The sequence below is a fragment of the Saccopteryx bilineata genome, chromosome 5 (assembly GCF_036850765.1).
Source record: "Saccopteryx bilineata isolate mSacBil1 chromosome 5, mSacBil1_pri_phased_curated, whole genome shotgun sequence".
NCBI classification, from domain to species: Eukaryota; Metazoa; Chordata; class Mammalia; order Chiroptera; family Emballonuridae; genus Saccopteryx; species Saccopteryx bilineata.
In genome coordinates, this window is record NC_089494.1 from 18,373,061 (window position 1) to 18,386,834 (window position 13,774).

Sequence of the window (13,774 nt, forward strand, 5' to 3'; positions counted from 1 at the left end):
ACAGAACCATTAGGAAAGCTGAAAAAGTGGGCTCTGGATTAAGCTTTCAGGAATGATATTTGAGAGCCATGTCCCAGATTTGGTCATCAAAGATGCTCTTGGTTATCATGAAGCTTGTAGCTGAATTGGAGACTGTCATGAAATCTATCATCTGTAGAACTGTGCTGCCACCACCTAGGTTGGAAATCCTCTACAGAAAAAACAGACACCTCCAGTATGACGTTTGCTATCGTAAGTGGCAGAACACATGACTTCTGACTTTTACTTTCCGGATATTGTACAAGTACATGTGTGATTGCCTTATCTTAAATCACATCCTAAACACTAACTTCGAGATGTAGTTTTTGTTTTGTTTTGTTTTGTTTACAGGGACAGAGAGAGAGAGAGGGATAGATAGGGACAGACAGACAGGAACGGAGAGAAATGAGAAGCATCAATCATCAGTTTCTCGTTGCGACACCTTAGTTGTTCATTGATTGCTTTCTCATAAATGCCTTGACCACGGGCCTTCAGCAGACAGAGTGACCCCTTGCTCAAGCCAGCAACCTTGAGTCCAAGCTGGTGAGCTTTTTGCTCAAGCCAGATGAGCCCACGCTCAAGCTGGTGACCTCAGGGTCTCGAACCTGGGTCCTCCGCATCTCAGTCTGACTCTCTATCCACTGTGCCACCACCTAGTCAGGCAGAAATGTAGGTTTTTTTTAGCTCTTTGGCTTCTATAGAACAGGGAGATGCACAAAAGGTGGTTGTGATGGACTGCTGTGTGTCAGTTTCACCATATTCATCACACTTTGGGGAAGAAGTCCCGATTGTTCCACTTAGAATTCTGTTTGATGAGCCTTAAATTTTTTGTCATTGTTTTGGACTAATACTTTTTATGCCATCACACTTAGATTTTTTTTTTATTATTATTAAAATTTTATTTATTTTAGAGAGGATGAGGGGAGAGAGAGAGAGAGAGAGAGAGAGAGAGAGAAGGGGGAGGAGCAGGAAGCATCAACTCCCATATGTGCCTTGACCAGGCAAGCCAGGGTTTTGAACCGGCAACCTCAGTGTTTCCAGGTTGACGCTTTATCCACAGCACCACCACAGGTCAGGCACACTTAGATTTTTTAAAGTTTGAGTTTCCTAGAAGCAGACTTTGGATGAATGTGGTTGGGAAAGTGTCTTATTCAAAAAGTGCTCATAGGAGAGACCAAAGACAGAGAGGGAAAGGAGGACAGGAAAAAGGCTGGTGCCAGTTAAGGAAATGATCTTTGGTAGAGGTCCCACAGAGGGTAGGCCTCATCCTGATCCAGCGGAGCACTCTGGGCTTGTCCCAGCCTTAGGTAAGGAACATGAGCCTTCACATTCCAACACTGCATGGCTTTGCTTAACAGCTGCCTGGGGCTTTTGGCTCTGCCCAGATGGGATTATTTGAAGTTAGCCAAAAGCAGTCCTCTGAAGAAAAACTGCAAGTGCTGGCTGTTGAAAACATGCACTGTGGAAATGTAAAAAGTATATAAAAAGGAATCTGAGGGGCTCTGATGGAACATCACTGTTAGTTTTATTTCATCTTGTCACAGATACAGTGCTCTCCAATTTCTGGGTGAGACTTAATAAGGTTAGAGGAATGAGCTACAGTCCTTATTGCTACAAATAGCCTTGAGGCTATACCTGATGATACATCATCTTCTACCGTCCATTCTAGATTTGCTGCATCTTTCATATAAAAAAACTTCTGCTGGTCTTGGTGATTTGCCTGGTGGTATGACTGAGCTCTTCATTTCTTGGGGATCTAGTTAGTTACCATGTAGTTATTAGGCTGTGGTTGCCATAATTGCCCAATCATAGTAAAATTGAGCATGAGAAAAAAAAAATTGAGCATGAGAGCACTGAGATTCCTAGTGAATCTCCTTTACTCCAAGATGATATATGTATAACTCAAGCCCAGGTTTTCCTCCTCTTTTAATTAGTCATAAGGAATACTCATAATGCCTGTTCTTGTAATCTATTCCTGCTTACTTAGAGCTAATCCTAGATGTACCACTTCGTTTTATGATGAGTTACTGTGGTGACTACCTGATTTGACAACTTCATTGATATGATAGCACCAAGCTAATGATGGCTAGCTCTGGTTGCATAGTCCCTTGATAACTCATAGTCAAATGCTCAGTCTCTTCCAGGGCCTAGTAATATGCCAGGAGTAGTATGTATACTTTACAAATGATGTATGATTTTCTGCTGTATAACGTTGCTCTCAAATCCTAAGGATCTGAGCTACAACTACCCTTGGGAGAACAATTCTACGCGATGTCTTTGTCCTTAAGTTGATAACTGGCTTAACTGAGCCTATCATTTTTACTCTTGAGTGAATCCATACTCATTGCAATAACCAGTAAATTCTATACTCTATGATTATTCTTTACCTAATATTACTTGTATCAGTTATATATTGCTATATGACAAACCACTCTAACCTTAGTGGCTTAAAATAGTAACTCATGAGTGCTTATAAGTTAACGGTCACTTTAGTGGTTCTGGTTATTTGGGCCAGGCTTGACCAATTGTGGCTGGATTCTCTCATTTTCTCATGCATCCTTGGTCATTTGGTGGGTTGTGCTAGGGACTGGCTGGTTTAGGATGGCCTCTCTTGTATGACTGGCCATTGGCTGGCTAGTGGTTGGAATAATGAGGGTAGTTAACCATGTGTCTTTCGGTATCTAGCAGGTTAGCTTGGAGTTATTTACATAACAGTGGCAGGGTTTCAGGAGAGGGAGTAGAAATTTGCAAGGTGCCTTAACCCTTATGATCCGGACTTTGTTATGTTTGTAACATTATTTTGGAAAAAAGAAATCACAAGGCCAACTTCATTGGGAAAGATACGGCATTTCTTGATGGGAGGTGGGCAGCTTGGGTATAACAAGGGAACTACTTTGGGACATTTTTTTAAACAACCTTAACCTGTTTTAAATGTATACAGTTAATAATTTTTAGTAAATTCATTGGGTTGTGCGGTCATCACTGTCGTCTAGTTTTAGAACATTTCTCTAACTCCAAGAAGATTCATCATGCAATCTACCACATTTCTTGATTGCTTGAGATACTGCATGAGCCATATTCTCTAATATTTTATCCCATTCCAGTTCCATGCAGATACACTGGATAACAGGTCTAATCATCAGCAATGGGTTTTCTGTTTCCATCGCCAAACAAGTGATCCAATTCCAGAATCCTGTCCTTAGAGGGTGCTTCCTGTTTCCAACTGTTGTGGTTCAAGTTCCCCAGAAAGCACACCCTGAAATGGAGATTGGTGTGCAACTGATTTGTTAAGGAAGTATTCCCAGGGAATACCAGGAAGGGAATGGGGTGAACAAGACAGTGCATGCAGTACAGGAAATGAAGCCTGAGTGGGACTCAGACTAATCCTTAAGGAAAACAAAATAATAGAATATTATTAGGGATAGCCCCAGGTATTGCTTTCAGAAACATAGCTAAATTGGTATGTGAAAGAGAGAGTACAAAAATGTGGTCAGAGGGAATTTGGAGCATCTAATTTGTCTGCTACAGGATTTATTCATGATGATTCTCCTAAAGTAAGCACTTTTAATCAAAGCAATGAGCATTTATCTGAATGAACCCACTCTACTTAATACGTTTAGGTATTTGGGAATAATAGAGGGAGCAGTGGGGCTTAAAATTTTTAACTTTGTGTCTTCATGAACTTAAAATATATTAATCACTATGAATTTAAGTGACATTGACATTTAGTAGTATTTCAAATCTATAGACTATTAGAACGTTTCGGTCTTGTTTATTTGTTTTACTTTTTAAACCCATGTAGTATCAAGCTTGAATAATTTACTTCTTAAATGATTCTTTTGGGTTTTTAATAGGTAAATAATTTCATCTTCTCTAGCTTTTGACTAAAAATCTATGTAATCTTGCTGTCTCTGGTTTGACTCTAGAAAAAATAAAATTGCTCCTTCATTTTTGCTTAATGACTAGGATATGGATTAGATTGGCTTTTTTTTTTTTTTTTTTTTTTTTTTTTCAGAGAGAGAGAGGGATAGACAGGGACAGATAGACAGGAACGAAGAGAGATGAGAAGCATCAATCATTAGTTTCTCATAGTGTGTTGCAACACCTTAGTTGTTCATTGATTGCTTTCTCATATGTGCCTTGACCGCAGGCCTTCAGCAGACCGAGTAACCCCTTGCTGGAGCCAGCAACCTTGGGTTCAAGCTGGTGGGCTTTTTGCTCAAACCAGATGAGCCCGCGCTCAATCAGGTGACCTCAGGGTCTCGAACCTGGGTCCTCTGCATCCCAGTCCAATGCTCTATCCACTGCGCCACCGCCTGGTCAGGCGGATTAGATTGGCTTTTGACTTGATAAACGAAAGCTTGTTTTCATGATTCTCATTTGTGTAAGTCTCTTACCTCTTGAGGCTTTAACACTTTGTAGCCTAACTTCCAAGCAAATCCATGAATTCACTTGAAAGTTAAATTTTTTAATAACTATTTAAGATTAAGACCTATATCTTTACACACCTATATATATTGAATTAAATTATTAACTTTAGGAACAACAAGGCTATGACAGATCCCTCAAGAAAGTATTTAACCAGCAGTAGAGAGAAGCAGCTGAGTTTGAAACAGTCAGAAGAGAATAGGACATCAGGTAAGTATTTGGTCTTTATATAAGATATTTTTTATATGAGATGTTGTATTAGATTACAAATAAAAATCTAGCTGGGATATATCTCTCTGTTATTCAGGAATGCTCCACAATTCGGTACTAGTTATTGGGCACCAATTTATACCAGTACCCTGCTAAAATACTTTAAAAATATTAGAAATATAAGGGAACTTGTATTTTGTTTACAAAGAATCTAGACTTACTGTCTTCCCTATTTAACTGCCTAGAATTAAGCTCTTTCATTGTCAAGACACCTGGACCATAGAATGAATCCAAGGAGTTAAAGTGGTTGAAATTAAAGTTCATTGGTGTTGCCACTTATTAGAAGTTCTTGAAGGTCCTGCAATGATTGCCTAAGCAATTGCTTAATCTCACCTTTACAAAATCTAAAAGGTAGACTGTCGGCCCTGGCCGGTTGGCTCAGCGGTAGAGCGTCGGCCTGGTGTGCGGGGGACCTGGGTTCGATTCCTGGCCGGGGCACATAGGAGAAGTGCCCATTTGCTTTTCCACCCCCCCCCCTCTTTCCTCTGTCTCTCTCTTCCCCTCCCGCAGCCAAGGCTCCATTGGAGCAGGGATGGCCCGGGCGCTGGGGATGGTTCGTTGGCCTCTGCCCCAGGCGCTAGAGTGGCTCTGGTCACGGCAGGGCGACGCCCTGGAGGGGCAGAGTGTTGCCCCCTGGTGGGCAGAGCGTTGCCCCTGGTGGGCGTGCCAGGTGGATTCCGGTCGGGTGCATGTGGGAGTCTGTCTGACTGTCTATCCCTGTTTCCAGCTTCAGAAAAAAAAATAAAATAAAAAAAATAAAAATAAATAAAAGGTAGACTGTTCATGAATTTTTGTCAGTATTTCCTACTTAACCAATCTCTCTGCTCCTCTGAACTAATCAGAGACTCAGCAATCTGATGTTGACTTGAATATTATGTCAACTTGAAATTAAATTGAAGCGAATTAAAATATAGCATGATTTTGATAAATTGAGAGTTTAGGGGAATTCATTTGATCAGGACCCTAGGAATGATCTCCTTTTAATCCTTTTAGTGGTTCAGAGTTGTGACAGTGGGTTCCTACAGAAAGAAGTAGTGCTAATATAATTCTTTCCTCTCAAATAATAACACAATATGTAAACTCCACGTACTGGTTTTCAGCTTTTATAGTCAACCTATGGTTAAAGCTGTAATAAGCCTTAACAATGTTAAAATTAAGGTACATCTTTAAAAAGTTGACGTGGGAGAGGAGCGTGAAGGAAGTGGACAAGTGATAAGAAGGTTCATGGAACAAAATATAGAAATTTTAAGTATGTTAAAGTATAAAGTTAATCGCTAGAACTGAACTAACACAACTAATGATTGGAGGGAAGTAAATAAAGAGTGGAGGTGGTGATTTTTTCCTAAAAGGGATAACTGATAATCTTCAAAATGAATAAATTTAAAAAATAGTAGAAACAGTATCTAGTGTTTTGGAGGAAATCAGAAAAACTAGGTTTAAAAAATGGATAGAAATTAGGGAAATTTGGAGGTCTTTGGAGTAGGAGAGTATTCTTTTTTTTTTTTTTTGTATTTTTCTGAAGCTGGAAACGGGGAGAGACAGTCAGACAGACTCCCGCATGCGCCCGACTGGGATCCACGCGGCACGCCCACCAGGGGCGGCGACGCTCTGCCCACCAGGGGGCGATGCTCTGCCCTCCGGGGTGTCGCTCTGCCGCGACCAGAGCCACTCTAGCGCCTGGGGCAGAGGCCAAGGAGCCATCCCCAGCGCCCGGGCCATCTTTGCTCCAATGGAGCCTTGGCTGCGGGAGGGGAAGAGAGAGACAGAGAGGAAGGAGGGGGTGGGGGTGGAGAAGCAAATGGGCGCTTCTCCTATGTGCCCTGGCCGGGAATCGAACCCGGGTCCCCCACACGCCAGGCCAATGCTCTACCGCTGAGCCAACCGGCCAGGGCCAGGAGAGTATTCTTTGCTATTATAATCTTTTCTACAGTATTTGATCTTTTAACATTTGTATGATGTTGATTAAAAGAGCTATATAAATAGACTCCGTGCATAATTATATTAGTAATTGGACTTAAGTGGTTGATTTAGGAATTGAATTGTTCCTGTGTTTGTTCATTTTATAGGGCTTTTACCTTTGCAGTCATCCTCCTTTTATGGTAGCAGATCTGGATCCAAGGACTACTCTTCTGGCAGCACTAATCTAGACAGGTATGCATTGGTTATACGTACACCCTGTAAAGAACTCTAGAACTCTCTGCAGAATATTGAATGGTGGGTTAAGCTGTGCCGAATACCCTTCTTTCTCTTCCATATCAGCTTCTGTAAGATGTATCTTAACTTCAACATTGTTAAGACTTACTACATCTTTAAGTATACTCTGAGTACTGTAATTTAAAATAACAAACTTAATGAGACTCATTGACTCAACATTTTAGTTAGAAAGTACTCTACAAATGTTTTAGTTTTTCTTTTTAAAATTTTTCAAGAAATGAATAAACTGAGTTCTAGGTAGATTTGTACTGAGGCCACAGATTGTGACTGACAGTGTAATCAGATTCTAGACCAGTGTGTTCTCCAACATCTCAGTGATGAGAATAGTTAGATCTCAGCAAATTGCCTTTATTGCCTGTGGAATTTTTAAGCTACCTACCAAAAGTTATTTTCTTTAAAAAAGTTTCACAGTAGTGGAAAAGGCTAGTCAGAAATTTAATTGCTAAGTCTATAGATATAAATTTTTTGAGATTTATTTGATATAAATATGTAAGATAACTTCTAGGGACTTGTCAAGAAGGCATGAATACAGAATGCAGCACAGAGAAGCAATAGTAAATTTAAAGAGAAAAGTGAGGTAGTAATAGTATATAATATAGTATATAATGAATGATCTATTAAGTCATATTTTGGTTTTTCCTAGAATTTAATTGAAAGTAACATCTTGATCATTTGTATAAAATAAGATACCAAAAGAAAATGTCATCTATAAAAGTAAAACAGACTGACATTAACAGCAATAGAAACAGAATATGCTGGAGTAATAGCATCTAATAATTCTATACCCAGCTAAATTATAATTGAAGAATGTAGATACATAATGCTATTTTTAGGTAATACAAAGATTATTTGTTCAGAAAACTGAACAAGGAAGGAGTAGCAATAAATAGCAATCTGCAAAATAATTTTAAAAGTGAATTTTAAAATCTAAATACTTTTAAAATGTATTTTTTTGTATAACTAATAAATGCATATGGTGAAAACTTCAAAAGTTATAAGTTGTGAACACACCATGAAGCAGAGCGGTCCCGAGGACAGAGGCAGCAGCTGCCTCCTCTGCCGCCCACCGCTGCCAGCGATGGGGCTCATTCCAGCAGCGGCCCCGCGCCTCCCGGGCCGTGCACCCAAGCTGCTTGGGCGGGGGGAGGCCCGGATCCTCCTCCCCTTCCTCCTCTGCCCTCCACCCCCTCCTCTCTCCCTGCCTGACCCCGGCCCCCCCCCCCCCCCCGCCTCAGCCCCTCCCCTTCCCACCACAGCCTCACTCAGTGTGAAAACTCTGGCCTTCGCTTCCTCCTCCTCCAACTTGGACACCGGCGGAGCCTCCCCGCCCCTGCGGAAGAAACCCTGAGCCTCGTGGGTGGAGGGAGCAGGAGAGCCCTAGGCTTCGGCAGGCAGAGCAGGCCTCTCCCCGCCGTCCTCGTCCTTGTCCTTGTCGTTGTCGTCCGCCTCCTCCTCCTCGGTGGTGGTAGTGGTGGGACTCTCCCCGGCTGCTGCCCCTTCCGCTGCCTCTGCCCTCCCCTACCGAAGTAGTGGCCACAGCCTGGTCAGCAGCAGCATCATGCAGGCCAGCAAGTCAGAAGGAGGAGGAGGCGGTGGAAGAAGAGGGCGAGGGGGCGGTGGGAGCCGGGGCCAGGGTCAACGGGCTCCTGCCTTCCGCCCCCTCCGCTGCCAGCAACAATAGCAATAGCCTGAATGTCAATAACTGGGTCCCCGTTGGGGCTGCTGCAACCTCCTCTTCTTTGGCCACCCCAGAACTGGGCAGCAGCCTCAAGAAGAAGAAATGGCTCTTCCAGTCGGATGAGGACATCGTTAGGCTAATAGGACAGCACTTGAATGGCTTAGGGCTCAACCAGACTATTGATCTCCTCATGCAAGAGTCAGGATGTCGTTTAGAACAGTGGTCCCCAACCCCTAGGCTGGGACCCGTAGCGGTCCGTGGGCCATTTGGTACTGGTCTGCAGAGAAAGAATAAATAACATGAGATGTTGTCAGAATAAATTTAAATACAACCTGAATAATGAGGTTATTCCTCATTTAACTTAGCCCAATAAATATAAGTTCGACAATTATATTTAAAAATACCACAGTTTTTACGTCGGTCGCATAATTTTATTTTGTGCATTTATCCGTCCCACCATAAAGGTCGGTCCATGAAAATATTTTCTGACATTAAACTGGTCCGTTGCCCAAAAAAGGTTGGGGACCACTGGTTTAGAACGTCCTTCTGCTACCAGATTCCAAAATCATGTCATGGAGACTGGGGTAAGGCAGAAAATGACCTGAATGAACTAAAGCCTTTAGCATTCTCCTCATGCTATTGTGGTAAGAGGCACACTTGAAATCTCTTAAACGCTGTTGGGAATAATTGTGAGGATGAAATTTTTGCTGCTGTAGCAGAAGTACCTTGAGGACAGCAAGGTCCTGGAGACCCTTCAAGTCCTACACTGTGAACAGACGCTGCTGAAGTATAACCCAAAGCGCATTCACGTTCTCAGTGGGTATCTGGTGTGTAGCCATGCAGAAGACCTGCATGCGAAAGCAGAGTGGGAAGGCAAAGGAACGGCCTCCCGATCCAAACTGTTGGACAAACTTCAGAACTACTTACCACCGACGGTGATGCTGTCCCGCAGCTTTTACAGACTCTCCTGCGGCAGGCGGTGGAACTGCAGAGGGACAGGTGCCTATACCACTATACCACACTTGATAGTAACCTAGATTCTGTGTCTCTCCTTATAGATCATGTTTGTAGTAGGAGGCAGTTCCCATGTTATACTCAGCAGATACTTAGGGAGCATTGTAATGAAGTGTGGTTCTATAAATTCTCTAATGATGGCACTAAACTAGCAACAGGATCAAAAGATACAACAGTCATCATATGGCAAGTGGATCCGGATACACACCTGCTAAAACTGCTTAAAACATTAGAAGGAGATGCTTATGGTGTTTCTTATATTGCATGGAATCCAGATGACAACTATCTTGTTGCTTGTGGCCTAGATGACTGCTCTAAGTTTTGTCTTTGGAATGTACAAACGGGAGAGCTAAGAACAAAAATGAGCCACTCTCATAAAGACAGTTTAACAAGCGTGGCATGGAATCCAGATGGGAAACGCTTTGTAACCGGAGGTCTGTGTGGGCAGTTCTACCAGTGTGATTTGGATGGTAACCTGCTGGACTCCTGGGAAGGGGTGCAGGTGTAGTGCCTTTGGTGCTTAAGTGATGGCAAGAGTGTTCTGGCCTCAGGCACACACCAGCAAATCCGGGGATACAACTTCAAGGCTTGATAGAGTGCTTTAGTCTGAAGAGTATACATTGGATAGAAAAGAATTTCCTTCTTTTGTTTCTCCAAATTTCCACCTTATTTAGCTTGAGATCTTTGCAGCGTAGTTCATGGATTTCTGGCCTTGCCTGTTGCACAGTATATACAGATTCAGATGATAAACCAGCGAACTATGTCAAAAGCACTCAATATTACGTGTGACAAAAAGTTTTGTATACTTCTCACATAGCTTGTTTACCTGTAAAAGAATTAACAGCACAATTTTTAAAAAAATAAATTAAGGCCTGACTAGGCAGTGGCGCAGTGGATAGAGCATCAAACTGGGATGCGGAGGACCCAGGTTCGAGACCCCGAGGTCGCCAGCTTGAGCATGGGCTCATCTGGTTTGAGCAAAAGTTTACCAGCTTGGACCCAAGGTCTCTGGCTCAAGCAAGGGGTTTCTCAGTCTGCTGAAGGCCCGCGGTCAGGGCAAATATGAGAAAGCAATCAGTGAACAACTAAGGTGTCACAATGAAAAACTAATGATTGATGCTTCTCATCTCTCCGTTCCTGTCTGTCTGTCCCTATCTATCTCTCTCTGTGTCTCTGTAAAAAATTAAATAAATAAATAAGTATAGGAAAAAAGAAAAGTTATAGGGTGCATGCAGTGAAAAGTAAATCTCCATTTGTTTCCTAACTCCCAGTTGTTCGTTTTCTCTTTCCAGAGGCAACTACTTTAATATCCTTCCAGAATTATTCTAGGCATCTAAATACATTTGCATAGTTTTTATAAAATGAGGATATGATAGCATTAATAGCAGAATAAAAAAAATAGACAATAAAAAATACAGGAGTGGAGGAGAATACATAGACGTTAAAGTCTCATTTTCTTTTTCTTGTTTGAGAGGATGCCACAGTTAAGTTAGTCATATTAAAAGGTTAAAGATGACTTTCTCTTCTGGCCAAAATGGAGTAAGAGGGACCAGATTGTCCTGTTGTAACTAAAAACCTGAATAAATCATAAAACAGTGGATCTTAGGACATTGGAACAGAAGCGGTGAAGGATATTGATCCCTGAGAAATAGGAAGTAAATGAAATTAGCCTTCTGTCTGCTCCGAGGGAAAGTTCTTCCAAGAGAAAGTTCTCAAGCTGTCACACAGAGGGGAAAGCAAGTAGAGCTTTGAGCTTTTCCTGAATTCAGGAAATGGAGCTAGGAATCCAGGGAGGCCAAAGCAGCTAAAATCCACAGGGTATCAGAGGGGAAAGCTTCAGAGAGAAAGAATTGCAGAGATCTGCAGAGGGTCCACCTTGAGTATTCAGTTGAGTGCTGATCAGCTTATGCAGGGGAGAAAACTACCCAAGGCCAGGGAGAGAACCACACAAAAGAATCTAAGGGGATAATAACTAGGGAATTCACATAATGCCAGGCATAGTTCCTGTTCTGAATAGCAGTTTGAATGTTAAGAAATATCTTCATTAGTGAGGAAAGCTATCCCTAGAGTAATTATTACTCTGATTCCACATAACAAACACTAAAAGCAAGACCCAAAAAGATCAGGCTATTTCCAGGTGTCCTAACCACATCACAGAAAAAATTTAAGAATGTATACCCAGCACTCGACAAGATAAAATTCACAATGTCTGCCATTCAAGGAATCGTTATTAGACATACAAATGAGCAGGAAAACACAGCTCCTAAGGAGGAGAACAATTAATAAATACTGACTGAGAAGATGAAACTAGTAGACATGGAAATTAAGTTATTGACCCAAATAATTAATAATAATATCTATAAATATACTAAATATTTTAGTTTGAAAGAGACTGATTTTTAAAGGAAGAATACTATTTTTTGCTATTTAAAAGAGAAATAACTGTAATAAAAAGATGCAGAAAGCAAAGAGATGAGAAACAAATACACCTTTCATTGTCCAAACTACAATATTCAGGAGTGCACTAAAAGGGATAAAACTCAGAAAGCTGATACAGTTTTTATAGAAGAGGAATGAGGTTGTCTTTGGGAAGAGGCTTATAGGTTTTTTGACATTAATGATTGTAACATAGGTATTTGCTATATAAAAATTCGTTAAGCTTGCCTGGCCTGTGGTGGTACAGGGCTAGAGTGTCGATCTGGGATGCTGAGGTCACCAGTTCGAAACCCTGGGTTAGGCTTGCCTGGTCAAGGCACACACAACAAGCAGTCAGTGAACAACTAAGGGGACGCAACTATCAGTTAGTTAGTACTTCTCACTCCCCCCACTCCTTTCTCTATAAAATCAATAAGTAAAATCTTTTTTAAAAAATAATTTGTTAAGCTCCACATTTCACTTTTAAAAATATTGAGAAAACATTTTTTAGAGCAGTTTTAGGTTCACAGCAAAATTGAGCAGAAAGTATAGAGAGTTCTTATAAACCTTCTGTCCCCACACACATGCAATTTCCCTTACTTTTGACGTCCTACACCACAGCGGTACACATTTGATTTCTATACACTTTTTGTTATCAGTATTCTATTTTACAATTTTTTTTAAGTAACAGAACTAAACAGTGGCTAACAGATGGCCTAACAGTAAGTCATTTGGAGACAATCGTTTTTTCCTTATAAAACAAATCATATTCCTACTTAATGACATACAGAAAAATTAGCATCCAAGCAGATTAAAGACCTGAATAGGAGAGAAAAGAGGTTTTAACACTTAGGAGAAAACATAGGAAAACATTTCTGTGACCTTAAGCTACAGAGTAATTCTCCCCCCCCCCCCTTAATTTTTAATTATTTATTTATTTATTTTTACAGGGACAGAGAGAGAGTTAAGAGAGAGGGATAGATAGGGGCAGACAGGAACGGAGAGAGATGAGAAGCATCAATCATCAGTTTTTCATTGCGACACCTTAGTTGTTTGTTGATTGATTTCTCATATGTGCCTTGACTGCGGGCATTCAGCAGATGGAGTAACCCCTTGCTGGAGCCAGCAACCTTGGGTCCAAGCTGGTGAGCTTTTTGCTCAAGCCAGATGAGCCCATACTCAAGCTGGCGACCTCTGGGTCTCGAACCTGGGACCTTCCGCATCCCAGTCCGACACTCTATCCACTGCGCCACCGCCTGGTCAGGCCAGCGTAATTCTTAAACAAGACACAAAAATTGAAACTATAAAAGGAAAATGATAAATTTGACTATGCAAAAACTTGAAACTTAACCCTTTGAGTAGTGAGTTTTTAATTAACCCTTTGATTGAGGACACACATGAATGTTTGTACTAGTCAAAGGGTTAAAAATATTTGATAGAGGATTAGAATATAGACTGTAAAAAACTACAAATCTTTAAGAACCCAAAGTAAAACCCAAAAAGCAATTCAGAGAAGAGTAAACAATTATAAAAATATGTTTAACGTTAGTAGTATTCAGGAATATAAAATAACAGTGAAAGAGCCTGACCAGTGGTTGTGCAGTGGGTAGAGCGTCTACCTGGTACTCTTAGGACCAGGTAGAAACCTCAAGGTCGCTCAAGGTGGGGTCGCCATGTTGAGCATGATCCCATGGTCACTGGCTTGAGCCTAAAGGTTGCTGGCTTGAAGCCCAAGGT

General features: G+C 41.4%; 1 protein-coding gene and 1 pseudogene across 5 annotated transcripts in view; both read left to right on the forward strand.

Moving 5' to 3' along the window:
• USP37 (ubiquitin specific peptidase 37) overlaps positions 1–13,774 on the forward strand; it is a 92,588-nt gene that overhangs the window by 25,875 nt on the left and 52,939 nt on the right. For all 5 annotated transcript variants that reach the window (XM_066233329.1, XM_066233331.1, XM_066233328.1 and 2 more), the window contains 2 exons: positions 4,559–4,656; positions 6,783–6,867. In XM_066233329.1, the coding sequence (XP_066089426.1) occupies positions 4,559–4,656; positions 6,783–6,867 (183 nt within the window). The remainder of the gene's footprint in view (positions 1–4,558; positions 4,657–6,782; positions 6,868–13,774) is intronic.
• On the forward strand, positions 8,009–10,214 carry LOC136337905 (WD repeat-containing protein 26 pseudogene; annotated as a pseudogene).